The 15,631-nt window shown below is 57.9% G+C and overlaps 2 protein-coding genes across 2 annotated transcripts; both read left to right on the top strand.

Moving 5' to 3' along the window:
- Positions 1-82: 82 nt before the first annotated feature.
- Positions 83-10,825, top strand: GGTG_02764 (hypothetical protein). The gene is made up of 3 exons (XM_009220541.1): positions 83-457; positions 542-577; positions 658-10,825. Exons 1-3 carry the CDS (start codon positions 426-428, stop codon positions 10,496-10,498), a joined length of 9,909 nt encoding a protein of 3,302 aa, XP_009218805.1. The 5' UTR covers positions 83-425; the 3' UTR covers positions 10,499-10,825.
- Positions 10,826-11,286: 461 nt separating this feature from the next.
- Positions 11,287-15,420, top strand: GGTG_02763 (elongation factor 2). Its single transcript, XM_009220540.1, has 4 exons — positions 11,287-11,725; positions 12,427-13,157; positions 13,244-15,019; positions 15,106-15,420. Exons 2-4 carry the CDS (start codon positions 12,453-12,455, stop codon positions 15,121-15,123), a joined length of 2,499 nt encoding a protein of 832 aa, XP_009218804.1. The 5' UTR covers positions 11,287-11,725; positions 12,427-12,452; the 3' UTR covers positions 15,124-15,420.
- The last annotated feature ends 211 nt before the right edge of the window (positions 15,421-15,631 follow it).

Genomic DNA, 15,631 nt, shown 5'->3' with positions numbered 1-15,631 from the left:
GGATACGTTGGGGTTCCCGAATTCTTTATGCAAGATGCAGTCCGCGTGGACCCTGCGATCCTTGTCACCGGCGATTTGCTCTGCCGATTCGACGTGCCTTGGAGCTGCACAGGCACAGGGGACGAGTTGGAGCTCCTACGTAACCAATGCCATCACTCAATCTTCAACTTCGTCGCTCTGAAAAGCCGCCATTGCTAGCCCGCCCTAGCCCTTCCAGCTCGATTGCTCGCCCCTGCTCCGAAGAGTGTCCCGAGGCCTAGTCCCAGTCGCTGTCGCAAACACGTGAATTATCCAACCAACTTCGGTGGTCGATTTGGCGGGTGGTTGCTGCGACACCATCATGGCAAGCTCGACGTCATTGCTACGCTGAACGAGCAGCCAGAGCTGGAGCTGTCGCGCATGGTGGAAGGCCGCTTCTCGAGAAGATGGCAGGCCAGGTCCGGGATGGCGTCAACGGGTATGGCTCTCGCCAAGAAGTCCTGGGCATGCTGCTGTTGAGACCACAAGCTGACTAACCGACTCCTCCGCCTCCGCCGCCCAGCCCGTTCATCGCGTCGATGACTGTCGCCGCCCTGCTGTGCGTTACCACTCGCCCCCCTGACGTCCCCGGTCGTGTGTCCTCCCTTCCCAAAGCCTAACCCGCCATGTCTCGGCCAGGTCCATATTCTTCGTGCTCTACTTTAACCGAGTGCTGGCATCAATAATATCATGGGCGCTACGGGCCTACACCTGGCACCAATACCGAATATACATCGATATACAAGCCCTGCAGGTCTCTTTGCTCGCGGGCCGCATCTTCTTTACGGGCCTACGGTATCACGGCAACAACGAGACGATAGTCATTCAGCATGGCTACATCACCTGGTCGTATTGGCTAAGGAGGGTTCGCTCCGTCAGCATTGAAAAAGGGTCGGCGGCGCATGAGAAAGAGAAGGGCAAAGGCCATACGGATGAGGCAGGGCAGGGCAGCATCCCGAATCCAAATGGCAGCCCTGGCACATCTCGCGTCCCTTGTCGGGTCAACGTCTCGCTTGTCGGGCTGGAGTGGTTCGTGTACAACCGCAGCCCCGCTTACGACTTCATCCTCAAGGGGATCGTGGACGACGATAGCCCGAGTTGCGAGCCCAGGCCAACCACGCCCGAGAAGCCACGGGAACCCCCCGGGACAGCATCCACAGACACCAGAGGTAATGATGAAGGTGGACTGCTGCGGAGGAAGCGCACGCCCCCTCCGGACCATGTCAAGCAATCCCGCCCAGACAATGTCCGCTCCAACCCGGGTAGGGATGCCCAAGGGAGCGATGATTCTGGCGACGGCTCGATGGCCCCTGAAGATGAGCTGCCGCTGCCGCTCCAGCTATTTCCAATCAATATAGCCTGTGAGAAGGCTGCCTTGGTCATGGGCAACGAAAACACCAAGGCAATCTTGACAATAAAAGCCGACGGTCTCAATGGCGAGGTTGATGCATCTGCAACAGAAACGGTCGATCCGTACCGGCAGATATTCAAGATCAAGTTCAAGCACCCCGTAGTCGAGTTCAGGGACAACGAAGACTATAGGGAGGATCAGGCCAACAGGGCTACGAGGGAGAAACACCTTGCCGAGGCCATGGACCCAGGACCTAGGCAGTCATTGTTCAAGAGACAGAGGCGGAAGATCTATGGTCAGCTCCGTAATCTTGTGCCATACTGGAGGACCTCGGTCGAGTCTTTTTCGGTCGATTCACGGGCTAGTGGCCTCGGCACTGCAGCGACCACAATCCCTGGCTCTAGCCATTGGCAGGGCTTGTCGAGGTATCTCGACGATCGCGATGAAGACGAGCGGACGCGCTGGTCAGCAATCGAGTACGCTGCTGTTCCGACAGTTATTGACAGCCCCGAGGCCACGTTGACCCTGTACTGGGACGCCGTTGGCAAGGTTACCAGTCGGCCCGCCTTGGTGCGCGAGAAGGGAGCAGGCTACACATCAACAAATATCAACGGGGACGAGCCCCCAGCATGGGGAATTGGTCTCTCTATCAGAGGCGGCACGGTCAGTTATGGCCCTTGGACCGACAGGCTGCGGGCGGATCTCCAACGTGTGTTTTTTCCTGGGCTGTGCAAAGACTCTACTCCCGCACAGCCGCTTCCTGTTGGGGCCTGGAGGGTGCCGACCAAGTTCAAATTTCTTGTCGAGCTGGATGATGAAGTTGCGCTTCGGATTCCCACACGCGAAGAGTCCAAGAACTGGCGCTACAAGGGCCAAAACATGGGAACCTCGACCGTTCGTCAACCTGAGGCGAAACGTAAGGCCCGCGGTAAGTTGAAGAAGGCAGATGCGGCAACGCCAGCACAGCGACGGCCATATGGCTGGCTCGACCTCAAGATTTCGGGCAACGCCACGATTGCCTTCACTATGGACATGGTGGCAGGTGAGGCAGGGCACGCAATGGATCTGCGTGTTGACCTGCCTCCAGGGGCCGAAATCTCGAGCAGTGTGAACCACGAGCTTTTCTGGCGCTCAGGTGGGAGGACGCGAGTTTCGTGTGATCTCTCCTCCCCACTCAAATGGAACAGCCTCAGGCAGTGGCGCTTCGATATAGACTGCCAGGATCTCGAGTTGTTTATCCTCCGCGACCACATCTTCCTCATCACCGACCTGATTGATGACTGGGCCACCGGACCCCCCGCCGACTACATGGTCTTCACGCCGTTCAAGTATCATCTCGATCTTCACTTTCGCAATGTCAGAGTGTACCTCAACATCAACGATGCCAACATCATCAATAGCCCTACCGACTTCGACGACAACACCTTCATCATCCTGTCAAGCCCGCTGCTCGAAGTTGGCACGTGCATTCCTCTCGATAAGTTCAGGCCCCCGCGCAGCGTCGTTCCGTTCGACGTCAAAGCCGAGGCCCTTGCTCTCGCGCTCCATGTACCTCCCTGGAACACCCAGGCCGCATTCCTTGCTTCCAAGGATCTCGGCACGCTGGAGAATTTTGACCTCAGCGGCGCCTACCACTACAACACCACCACCGCTCTCGGCAACACCGATACTCTGGTTCTGAACATCAGCGGCCAGTCTCTATGTGTGACTCTTTATGGCTTCCTCATACGTTACTTTCTCAAACTCAAGGATAATTACTTCGGTGAAGACATTCAGTTCAAGACCCTGGAAGAGTATCAGGAGCTCCTCCGCCTCAAGCAGCAAAACCCCGACGCAGAACTCCCAAATAAGCCACCGTCGAAAAAGTCCAACGACCTGGATGTGATCCTCAGCGTCAGAGCTGATGACCCAAAAGTCCTACTTCCTGCCAATCTGTATTCATCGCAGAAGCATATCCAAATCGACACTGCTGGTGTTGAGGTGGATCTCCGCTTTACCAACTACTATATGGACCTTGATCTGATCCTGGCGCCCCTAAGTCTCTCGCTCGGAAAGGAAGCCGGGGGAGCGGACACTCCGATTAATGCCACATCTAGCACGCAACTTTTTATCGATGGCCTGGCTGTGTATGGCCATCGTCTCTTTGGACTTCCACCCGTGGAGCCCACATATCTGTGTAACTGGGACATATCGACTGGCGCAGTGACTGGGGAGTGCACCGCAGACTTCCTCGTCGCGCTCATGAACGGAGGCAAAGCCTTTCTCCTATCGTTTGACGACGAAGAGAACGCTCTGGTGTCTGCTTTGGCCCTCAAAGTGTACGATGTCACGTTTTTGCGCGTCTTCGTTCAGTCCGTTCGTCTCTGGCTTCACGTAGAGGAGGCCGCGTTTCTACTGTCGACTGAGTCCATCGATGTCAAGTTCAATGACTGGGCCAAATCGCATTATTCGAAGCGCGCCAACATCAACGTTCCAGGGATCGAGATTGCATGCGTCAACTCGGAGTCTGCCCTCCGTCACAAGTCGAGATCCCAGCTTCCGGCCGAGGCCGAGGCCATTATCAGAACGAGCGTGCATCTCGCCATAGTGGGCCGCAAGGCAGAGTTCACCAAGAACCGCGAGATGCAGCAGGGGCTCTTACGGCGCGAAGACCAGCGCACCCAGCGAACCGAATTTCTACTTCTTCCTGAGCTGTTTGGGCCATTCGAGCCGGACCCTGTCGACCCGACCTCCCAGCCAGTTCCGCCGATACCTCAGCCCACTCTCCCAGGAGACTTCCAGTCTGTTAGGGGCGACAGGGCGTCACTCGCATCCAAGGGCACATCGCGGAGGGCTCGGAGACTGCAGAAGAAAAGCTCGTTTCTCTCCCTGTCGAGCTCCAGCAGCTCCAGCACGAGGAGCATTGTTCGCCCGCACGTCTCTCGCCAGTCATCTAAAAGATCAAGCCTGCAGTCCAAACACCACGGCCAGCTCCAACCCCTCACCAGGCTCGACCAGGAGCGGACGGGTAGCACGGCAAGGCATAAGCGCGAACTATCTGCCTCTACAGGGCGCCATTCCGATTTTCACAGCGCTTTGGGGGATTATAGTGACCGCCGCGACAACGACCACAACACCGTTGCGTTCTCTAGCCAGTACTTTGCACCATACTTCCCCCTTGAAGCCGTTGCCATTGACACGTCCAATGCCGCATTCCCCAGCGTTGAGACGAGCAGTGAAGGTGGCAGCGCTGACACTACCGAGTTCAACCTTGGCGATATCGACCCGGAAATACTCAATGAGGATCGCACCCACACCAGCATCCTGGTCGAAACGCCTTCAGGTGTCACTGCCTCGCTAAACCCAACCTCCGTGCGCTATATCGCGGCCTTGCTGACGGCTATACAGCCGACCGAGCCCGAGGACATCTTGGACGCATTGCAAATTGGTGCCATGGGCGGCATCATGGATTTACACAAGGACCAGGTGTCAAAAGGCAGCATCGATGATATTGTTCTGAGAATTCCCAGAGCAAACCTACGCTTCGTCAGCTCATCGTGCCTCGACTCGCCGCTTCCGTCACACGATGAGCAAGATCAGTACGACATTTCCCTGACGAAGCTAGCCTTGGCTGTGCGCACTGAGAGTAGCTGGGAGGATGCATTCAAGCCGGAGACCAGACATGTACGACACTCGTTCCACACAAGACTAGGGTCTATCGAGGTTTCCGCCTCCGAGAAGCTTAGAGATGCCGAGAACGTGCAGTGTGCGGTCTCTGGTAAAGTTGAGCACGTTATCGTCTCTATGGGTTCTCGGGACGTCACCTACATTGATGCCGATATCGGGCACATCCAAGGGACCGCATCCTCGGACAAGATCGAGTATATCGCGTCGCTAGTACACCGTACAGACCGACTTGCGACCGAACTGGGCCGCACCATCTCCAATGCTGCTGGCAGAGAGGACCGAGTGCTGAAATCCCTCATCTGCAGTCTTGCGGCCCAGGGTCTGGGGGCGCCAGACCCTAGCTTCATTGTGCGGCCATCGGCAACTCTCCGCTCTGCCGACCAGCATCTCCGCACGTTCGACTCGTGGAAGCTCGCCATGCGTCTGAGACAGATATGGGCCACGATGAACGACAGTGCCAGGGAGGAGATTAGACTGCAGAGCCTAGGAGGCAATGTAGAGGCTCCTGCCAACGCACGGCAACAAGTGCTGGCATACTTCCAAAAGTGGAGGAGCTGGGATCTAGAGGATCTGGCCAAGTCAATCCTCATGAACAAAGTGTTCGGGCGGCTAGAGAAGTTGCCCGACCAGACAACTCCAGAGCCTCCTCTCATGGCTGTTCTCCGAATTCACCAATTCCGTCTAGCTCTGGACCCTGGACCGAAGCAGAATGAGGTTGCATTCGTCGACCTCACGGCGAGGCTACAGAGGGGTGCCAACGCGGGCGACGCTGGTCCAGCAAAAGCGGCGGATGCAAAGGCACCCACGGTGCTTGGTATCGTGTGTGGAGACGCGGTCATATCCCTCAATTGGGAACTGTGTGAGCTTGCAGACGACATCCTCCGGCTCTATAAGAAGCTGCAGCTCAACAGTGGAGTAGCTGAGCTGCCGCAGGAAGCTGCGGTTGCGTCGATTGCCAAGATCGACACCAGTGCTTCAGCACCCCAAGTCGGCACTGCTTCGAAGGCTGCTACCGCTGAGGTCATCCAGGTTGTTCTCGAGGTAGATCAGAGCGCCATCGTCATAGACACCATCAACTTGAACACCAGGGTGTCAAGCATGGGGCTCAAGGCTTCCCTTCTCACGGGCCACGGCATCGACGGCTCCTCCGACACTAACTTCATCCTTGGTTGCGATTCGTTGACGTCGAGAATCCGGAGCCACTCGCAGGTTATTACGGTATTCCAGCTAGACCGGCCCAGTGTGTTCTTCTCACATGAGCTCCAGACCTCACATACCATCAACTCCCATACTATCAAAGCCACGGGCACGAGCAATGGGCTGTCCCTTGCCATCAAGCAAGATCCCATAATGCTGATGGAAGTATTGGATCTTGTCATCAAGGACGAGGTTGCTCGGCTCTACGCATTGAAACGCCAGCTCCCTACACCTTCAACAGCGCCGTCATCGCCCGTTCCGTCATCGCCAGTGTCATCCAACAAGAAGATCGCAGACAGGCTGTCCAACTTCAGGGTCAACATAGCTCTATTCCTCAACGAGTACAGCATCAGTCTACCTCTCCTGCGGTCCTTGACCTACACCATCTCGGGAGTAGTCGCACGTGCCGCCGTGGCTGCCAACTCTGGAAGGGAAATTATCTTTGACTTTGACGTCAAGGAAAACTCCCACGAGATGCAGATAAACGTGGACAAAGCGCCTCGGAGCGTTTCCTTGTTGCAGATTCCTCCCACCAACGGCCGCATCACGAGCCTAATTGGCCAAGGCGACAACACGACCACCGTGTTCGCCTCCGTCGAGCCCATCCTCCTGGACGCCTCAGCTGTCTACAGCTTGCTGTCTGCCCTCAACCGGCCAGAGATCTCCAGCACCCTCAACGACATCCAGGAGCAAGTACAGATCATCAAAGATCATGTCGGCGAGATCTTTGACGACGGGCCTGAGGTTGTGCCGACTAACGAGGCGGTCGAGACCAAACAAGGCTCAGGCCAGCCCTTGGCATACTCGGTTCATCTCACATTCGCTGGCCTGGAAGTTTTCGGAGACGCCCCTCTTAGATCTGAGCATGAGCCACTCGCCCGCCTCTGCTTCTTGCTCGACCGCATACATTTCGAAGTGACGAACAAGGCTGACCAGCACAACCGTGTCCTGGAAAATCCCGAGGTACACTTCAACCTCCGCAAAATCGCGTTTGAGATCCAAAAGGGCAAGCCAGGGGCCATGGCCAGCTGCGGAAGCGTGGCATTCGGGGCGCTCGTCACGGCAACAACCAGGGTTCTGGAAAGCGGCAGAGAGGAGCGATCGCTGAATGTCAGCAGCAACGGCTTCAATGTTGTCCTCTCGCCCGAAACAGTGTCGACGTTTGTGGACTCGCTGGGATACATGGGAGACAAGATCAAGGACCTGGACACGTCTCGGGAGCGCGAGTACCTCCGAAAGCTGCGGCAGAACAGGCCGCGGATAGCGATCAACGACGAGGAGGCAGATGACGAGTCGGACATCATCGAGTCCTTCTTCACCTCGATGGTCTACTCGTTCGAGATCCGTGACATCCAAATCTGCTGGCTGGTACTGGGGCCTCGGCAAGAACCGTCACACGGCAAAGAGGATCTCGTCTTCACGCTCCAGAGGATCGAGTTTGGAACACGAACGAGGAACTCGGCGCGCCTCACAATTGAGAACCTTCAGGTCCAGATGATGTCACCGGCTCAGGATCGGAAGATGCGATCACCCAATTCAGCACTTCTCCCCGAGGTTGTATTCAGTGTGGCATACGTCTCAACCGCCGAGGCGAGGCGCCTGGCCTTCCAAGCCGTGGGCAAGTCGGTCGATATCCGCCTGACATCAGGCTTCATTGTCCCAGCGGCCAACCTGAATCGCTCCATCTCACTGTCCGTCAAAAATATACAAGAGGCATCCGAGAACTGGGTTCCAACAACGCCGCGGCCAGATGCAGACCAGGCCAGTCCGCAGGCGCAGGAGGAGGTCAAGAAGCCGGCGCGCACCAGGTCGCTCCTGGGCAGCAAGCGGCTCGAGTCGCTACTTGTTGACGCAGACTTCGCTGGTGCGGTAGTCCACATCAGCGGCAAGAAGGCGGCCGAGGACTGGATGCTGTATCAAGGGCAGGGCAAGCATGGCCAACTTGGCCACGATGAAACCAGCAGCGGCACCGTGCTCAGAACGCCAAACCTGGCACTCAAGCTGGAGTATCGAGACAACGGCAGCGACGACCCCTCGGTGTATGCAGAGACCAAGATCGGCGCGTCGAGCAACACGCTCTTCCCCTCAGTCGTGCCCCTGATCATGGATATCACGGACAGCATCAAGGAGGTGGTGAGCGATGACAAGGGAGGCCAGGTCCACACCCCAGAGCGCGCGCCCAGTGCTGGGACAAAGGAAGAGCCCAAGCCCGAGGACAGCATCCTTCTCACCGCAGATCCGACTGCCGTGCTAGGCCGCGTCAAGCTGAACCTCGGCCTTCGCATCGACCGGCAAGAGTTCTCGCTCAGCTGTCAGCCAATTGCCCGAGTGGCGGCCACGACTAGTTTCGAGGACATCTACTTCACCGCCAACACAGTCCGCTCGGTGGAGCAAGGAAACTTCCTTGCCATATCCGGGGCGTTCAGCAACATCCAGACATCGGTTCAGCATGTGTACTCGCGCGAGTCGACGGGCAGTTTCGAGGTGGACTCGATCGTCCTCTCGCTGATGAACAGCAAGCACGTCAGCGGCATCAGCGGTGTGTCCGCCATCCTGAAGGTCAGCCCTATGAAGGTGGCTATCAACGCCAAGCAGCTGCAAGACTTCTTGCTCTTCCGCGAGATCTGGATGCCCCGCGACTCGAGAGCGGCTGGAAGCGCACAGGACACATCAGCGTCACCGGTGGCAGCCAAGCTGCTGACGGAGACATCACAGGGCCACCTAGTGCAGCGGTATCAGCAGGTGGCAGGCACAACGGCATTCCCTTGGACCGCCACTATCTCCATCAGCGCGCTCGATATCAACGTGGACCTTGGTCAGGCGATCGGGAAGTCGGTTTTCTCCATCACGGAATTCTGGATCTCGTCCAAGAAAACGTCGGACTGGGAGCAGAACCTCTGCCTCGGGTTTCAAAGGATCGGAGTGGACAGTGCAGGACGCATGAGCGGCTTTGTGGCCATGCAGGACTTCAAGCTCAGAACGTCAATCCAGTGGCCGGAGCGGGAGCAGGCGCTCAACGAGACACCGCTGGTCCAAGCGTCCATTGGCTTCAGCCAATTCCGAGTCAAGGCGGCGTTCGACTACCAAGCCTTCCTCGTAGCGGACATCTCCAAGATGGAGTTCCTGATGTACAACGTGCGACGCAGCCTGGACGGCGGCGGCGACCGGCTCGTGGCGAGCTTCGACGGCGACGCGGTGCAGGTCTTTGGGACAACGTCGTCGGCGGCGCAGGGGGTGGCGCTGTACCAAGCGTTCCAGAAGCTAGTGCAAGAGCGGCGGACCAACTTTGAAGCGTCGGTGCGGGAGATCGAGAAGTTCACGCGCAGGCGGTCGTCGACAATGCCAGAGGTGGTCAAGAGGCTTACAATACCCAAAAAGAAGGCGGACGAGGACGGCCTCTCCAAGGCGCCCATCTCGCTGGACACTGACGTGGTGGTGACACTCAAAGCACTCAACCTGGGTTTATTCCCCAGCACGTTTGGCGACACCCAGGTGTTCAAGATGGAGGCGCTCAACACGCAGGCCCGGTTCGCGGCCAGTGTGCGCGAGCATCGTGTGCACAGCATGCTTGGTCTCACCTTGGGACAGCTCCGGATCGGACTTGCAACCGTCAGGCACGACGGCCTGGACAGTGGCCCCCGCAGCGGCAAAGGATCAGGGGCAGCAGCGAGCGATATGTCGGTAGAGGATGTGGTGCTGAGGGCGACGGGATCTCGAGGCGGGACTATCCTTAAGGTGCCGCGGGTGGAAGCCATGATGCAAACTTGGCAGCACCCCTCGTCGCGCCACATCGAGTACATCTTCAAGAGCGCTTTCGAGGGCAAGGTCGAAGTCGGGTGGAATTACAGCCGTGTGAGCTACATACGCGGCATGTGGGCCAACCATTCCAAGACGCTGGCACTAGCCTCGGGCAAGGAGCTGGCGCTGCCGGCGATCCGGGTCACAGGCATCCCCGGGTCATCAGACGGGGGCGGCGGCGACGGCAAGGGCAGGGACAAGGGTGGCGACGAAAAGGACGAGGCGGCCAACAAGATCACGGCCGAGGTGCACGTCCCGCAGAGCAAGTACGAGTACACGCCGCTGGAGCCGCCCATCATCGAGACGCCGCAGCTCCGCGACATGGGCGAGGCGACGCCGCCGCTCGAGTGGATCGGGCTGCACCGCGACCGGTTGCCGAACCTGACGCATCAGATAGTGATCGTGTCGCTACTTGAGCTAGCCGGCGAGGTGGAGGACGCGTATAAGAGGATCCTGGGCACTTCCTGAAGCGGAAAGCTCTTGCTCTACTTTGATTTGATTGTTTTTCTTATTTTTCACTTCCCTCTTCTCCTGGCTCTCTACGTGCTATCCAGGCTTATCATCATAATCTCGGTATGACAGCTTGAGTCTGACTCCGTCGTTCGTTTTTTTTTATCACGACTTGACGGCGTTCAGGGGTTTTGGGTGTCAGGTGAATCGCGCTCAGGGGTTACTGCCCATTCACGGCAGGCTCGCGCAGGGATCTCCCCATTTTAATGGTGCACGTTGGAAAGCGCACGCACACAGCAGATAGTCATAGATAGATAGGTACACAAAAAGACATCATGTTTCCATATCCTTTTTTACTCAGTTGGCCAGTAATACCGCAATAACGGCAAGCAAGTGATGGGGGCTGGTCAACGGTTCGCCGACTGAGTCAACGGGGAATCGCATCCAGACCCTTTTGGCTTAGAGCGGCGCGCACGACGCCAAGGGGTGACGCAAAGCCGAAGCACGAGGGTGCCGACGCCAGCTAGGGCCGAGCCCTCAGTCAGAGCGCGCCAAAGAGCCAAGGCGGGCGGGGGTGTCTGACGCACCCACCCAGTCAAACGTCCATATTTTTCGAGCTTGGACGCACGCACTCTGCTCTCCTGCCAAATTGTGCCGGGAAAGGCGGGGTTCCACCAAAGCGCCTTGCGAATGTGGCAGGGGTGAGCTAGCCCCGCCATTGAACGTGAGGGACCAAACAGCAAAGAGAACAAGAAAAATAAATACAAATTGCGTGTCAAAGGAAGTGCAGCAGGGAAGAGAGGCTATGAGTGTTGTGCACCTTTCCAATCCCCGTTTTTCTTTTCATCATCCAACCCGTGTGGTGTATATATTGGCCTCCCCACGCCGGCTTGCCTGCTGTGTACGTCGGCTCCATTTGCGTGCTTGTTATCGGCTAGCTCTAAGAGGCAAAAGGCAGCTTGGTGTTGAAGACAGGAACGAGACTGCGACCTGCCCTCCCTCAACGTCGAGACGAGTCGCCACTTTATTTTCCATTTTTGTCAGCAGAGGAGAAAAAAGCAAAGCGGGACGGTCCTGCTGCAACCCCGCCGCGGCGCAACTCTGCTCTGGATAATAAAAATTTCTCCCACTTGGGTGCCCCGCTCCGCAACCTGTTCCCTCTCTCCTCTTTACACTCGCCAAACCACCGAGAAACCATTTTAGGAGCTGGTCGTCGAGCGACTACAAACCCGCCAAAATGGTGAAGTAAGTTGGGCCCTTTGCTGCTGCTGCTGCTGCTGCTTCTGCTGCTGCCAGTCCCCGACACGTACCCTTTGCCCTTCCCCTTACCTCTCACGGCGCGCTGTGGCCATGCCGCCAGCCCCTCCTCACCTGAGACGCGGCGCGAGCCGGGGTGGAAGAGAGAGAGAGAGGGGGGAAGGCTGGCAATGGCGATGGAGGCACTCGTGCAACCACCACTTGCTTTGCTTTCCATTTCCTTGGCCATATGGACCCAGTTCCCTTTCACACTTCCTGCCCACCCGCCCACTCCCTCTCCAACAGAAGCTCGGCTTGTTGCCTGCTACTTGCTCAGCCCATTCACCCCGGAGATAAAGAGCCTTAGGTCCGGCGCCCGTGCTAACATGCCTCTTCCAACAGCTGTATGTACATTCACCAAACATGACCCAGAGCTGTCTCCCTTTTGGGAGCGTGGTCGCTTTGCACGCAGCAACCGTGGCTCCCCCGCGACAGCCTGTTGCACCGCCCCTCCTCCCCAACTCCCGTCTCGCCTCCCCGATCCCCCGCAATACTTTGCAGTGATGGACGAGGGCGGGCGGCCGGGACGAAGTCGGGATGGGGTCGGCTGTGTCTGGTCGGAAGCCACCGCCGTGGGGGCCACGGTCTGCCGTCGCCAGCTAGCTGTCTGCTGTCCAGCTACATATGATACTAACCCACCTGCGCAACAGTCACGATTGACGAGATCCGGGCGCTTATGGACAAGCCTAGCAATGTCCGTAACATGTCCGTCATCGCCCACGTCGACCACGGCAAGTCGACCCTCACCGATTCCCTGCTGGCCAAGGCGGGTATCATCTCCACCGCGAAGGCAGGAGACCAGCGTGCGACCGACACGCGTGCAGACGAGCAGGAGCGCGGTATCACCATCAAGTCTACCGCCATCTCTCTGTACGGTAACCTGCCCTCCGAGGACGACCTGAAGGACATTGTTGGCCAGAAGGTTGACGGCAACAACTTCCTGATCAACCTTATCGACTCGCCCGGTCACGTTGATTTCTCCTCCGAGGTTACCGCCGCTCTCCGTGTCACTGATGGTGCCCTGGTGGTTGTCGACACTGTCGAGGGTGTCTGCGTGCAGACCGAGACCGTGCTGCGCCAGGCCCTTGGTGAACGCATCAAGCCCGTCATCATCATCAACAAGGTCGACCGTGCCCTGCTCGAGCTGCAGGTCGAGAAGGAGGACCTGTACCAGTCCTTCTCGCGTACCATCGAGTCGGTCAACGTCATCATCTCCACCTACCTGGACAAGTCGCTGGGTGACCTCCAGGTTTACCCCGACAAGGGTACCGTTGCCTTCGGTTCCGGTCTGCACGGCTGGGCCTTCACCATCCGCCAGTTCGCTGTCCGCTACGCCAAGAAGTTTGGTGTCGACCGCAACAAGATGATGGAGCGTCTTTGGGTGAGTTGAGCAGCTCTCCATCTCCACCTGCGCGGCCAGCCTGCCGGTCTCTAGTACCCTTGACTAACTCGCCTCGATCTTCCCAGGGCGACAACTACTTCAACCCCCACACCAAGAAGTGGACCAACAAGTCTACTCACGAGGGCAAGCAGCTTGAGCGTGCCTTTAACCAGTTCATCCTGGACCCCATTTTCCGCATCTTCGCGGCCGTTATGAACTTCAAGAAGGACGAGGTCGCCGCCCTTCTCGAGAAGCTCAACCTCAAGCTCGCCGTCGAGGACAAGGACAAGGAGGGCAAGCAGCTGCTCAAGGCTGTCATGCGCACTTTCCTGCCCGCTGCCGACTCTCTGCTGGAGATGATGATTCTCCACCTCCCCTCGCCCATCACGGCCCAGAGGTACCGTGTCGAGTCCCTGTACGAGGGTCCCCCGGATGACGAGGCTGCCATTGCCATCCGTGACTGCGACCCCAAGGGCCCCCTCATGCTTTACGTCTCCAAGATGGTGCCGACCTCAGACAAGGGCCGCTTCTACGCCTTCGGTCGTGTTTTCTCGGGTACCGTCCGCTCGGGCCTGAAGGTCCGCATCCAGGGCCCCAACTACCAGCCCGGCAAGAAGGAGGACCTTTTCATCAAGGCCGTCCAGCGTACCGTGCTCATGATGGGCGGCAAGGTCGAGCCCATCGACGACATGCCCGCCGGCAACATTGTCGGCCTGGTCGGTATCGACCAGTTCCTGCTCAAGTCGGGTACCCTGACCACCAGCGAGACTGCCCACAACCTCAAGGTCATGAAGTTCTCCGTCTCGCCCGTCGTGCAGCAGGGTGTTCAGGTCAAGAATGCCCAGGATCTGCCCAAGCTGGTCGAGGGTCTGAAGCGCCTGTCCAAGTCGGACCCCTGCGTCCTGACCTTCACCTCGCCCTCGGGTGAGCACATCGTTGCCGGTGCCGGTGAGCTGCATCTGGAGATTTGCCTGAAGGATCTCGAGGAGGACCACGCCGGTGTGCCCCTCATCATCTCGGACCCTGTCGTCCAGTACCGTGAGACCGTCCAGGCCAAGTCGAGCATGACTGCCCTGTCCAAGTCGCCCAACAAGCACAACCGTCTTTACATGGTTGCTGAGCCCCTGGGCGAGGAGCTGGCCGGCCTGATCGACGACGGCAAGATCACCCCCCGTGACGACTTCAAGGCTCGTGCCCGTATCCTGGCCGACGAGCACGGCTGGGATGTCACCGATGCTCGCAAGATCTGGACTTTCGGCCCCGACACCAACGGCCCCAACCTGCTGGTCGACCAGACCAAGGCCGTGCAGTACCTCAACGAAATCAAGGACTCCGTCGTCTCCGGTTTCCAGTGGGCCTCGCGCGAGGGTGTCATCGCCGAGGAGCCCATGCGCGGTATCCGCTTCAACATTCTCGATGTTACCCTGCACGCCGATGCCATCCACCGTGGCGCCGGTCAGCTGATGCCCACCACCCGCCGTGTCCTGTACGCCTCTGCCCTGCTGGCCGAGCCCGCCATCCTGGAGCCCGTCTTCCTGGTCGAGATCCAGGTCCCCGAGCAGGCCATGGGTGGCTGCTACGGTGTCCTCACCCGCCGTCGTGGTCACGTCTTCGCCGAGGAGCAGCGCCCCGGCACTCCTCTCTTCACCATCAAGGCTTACCTCCCCGTCCTCGAGTCTTTCGGCTTCAACGCCGATTTGCGTGCCGGTACCTCTGGCCAGGCCTTCCCTCAGTCCGTTTTCGACCACTGGCAGGTCCTGCCCGGTGGCTCGCCTCTGGACTCCACCACCAAGACCGGACAGGTTGTCCAGGGCACCCGCAAGCGGAAGGGTCTCAAGCCCGAGGTTCCCGGTGTCGAGAACGTGAGTGGCTATGATCCATCTCTTTGGCATTTCCCTGATTTATATGTCGTGAGACTTGCATGCTAACAAACCTCTTTCACCTCTAGTACTACGACAAGCTATAAACGGCTCTTGGTGGCGATGGTTGACGACACTCTCGATGCTCTCTACAGCCTCGCTCGTCGGATAGCTCTATTATTGACCATATATGGTCAAGGCCCTGCTTCTCTATTGTGACGAGCGGATGCGAAAAAAAGCACATTCGACTTTATGTCTCAGTGCGGGCCGCCAACCCGATTGGAGGATGGCGGGTGGAATATGAGCTATGAAGCGCGGGCACGTCGGCACTGACGTTCACTAGATACGGTCTGCTTGCCATGTAGAAATCTTTTATTGCGTTTTGATCACTTTGCCTGTTTCCGTCCGAATTCCCGTAACATGTGTGACCGTTTATTTCTCTTTTTTACCCGCTGGCACGTCTGCTGAGACAAAATACGGATCATCAATCCCGTCAAATTTCAGAGACTGTATATCTGTATTCATACCTCATCCGACGAGCAAGACTCTGCTGCCAGCTCGGGAAGAAAACATAGGCAGAAATCCCGCAAGTCCGTAGCCTAGAACTTGAATTTC

The sequence above is a fragment of the Gaeumannomyces tritici genome (genome assembly GCF_000145635.1).
Source record: "Gaeumannomyces tritici R3-111a-1 unplaced genomic scaffold supercont2.2, whole genome shotgun sequence".
NCBI classification, from domain to species: domain Eukaryota; kingdom Fungi; phylum Ascomycota; class Sordariomycetes; order Magnaporthales; family Magnaporthaceae; genus Gaeumannomyces; species Gaeumannomyces tritici.
The sequence above is the reverse complement of the archived record's forward strand: the minus strand, read 5'-3'. Positions and strand labels throughout refer to the sequence as shown.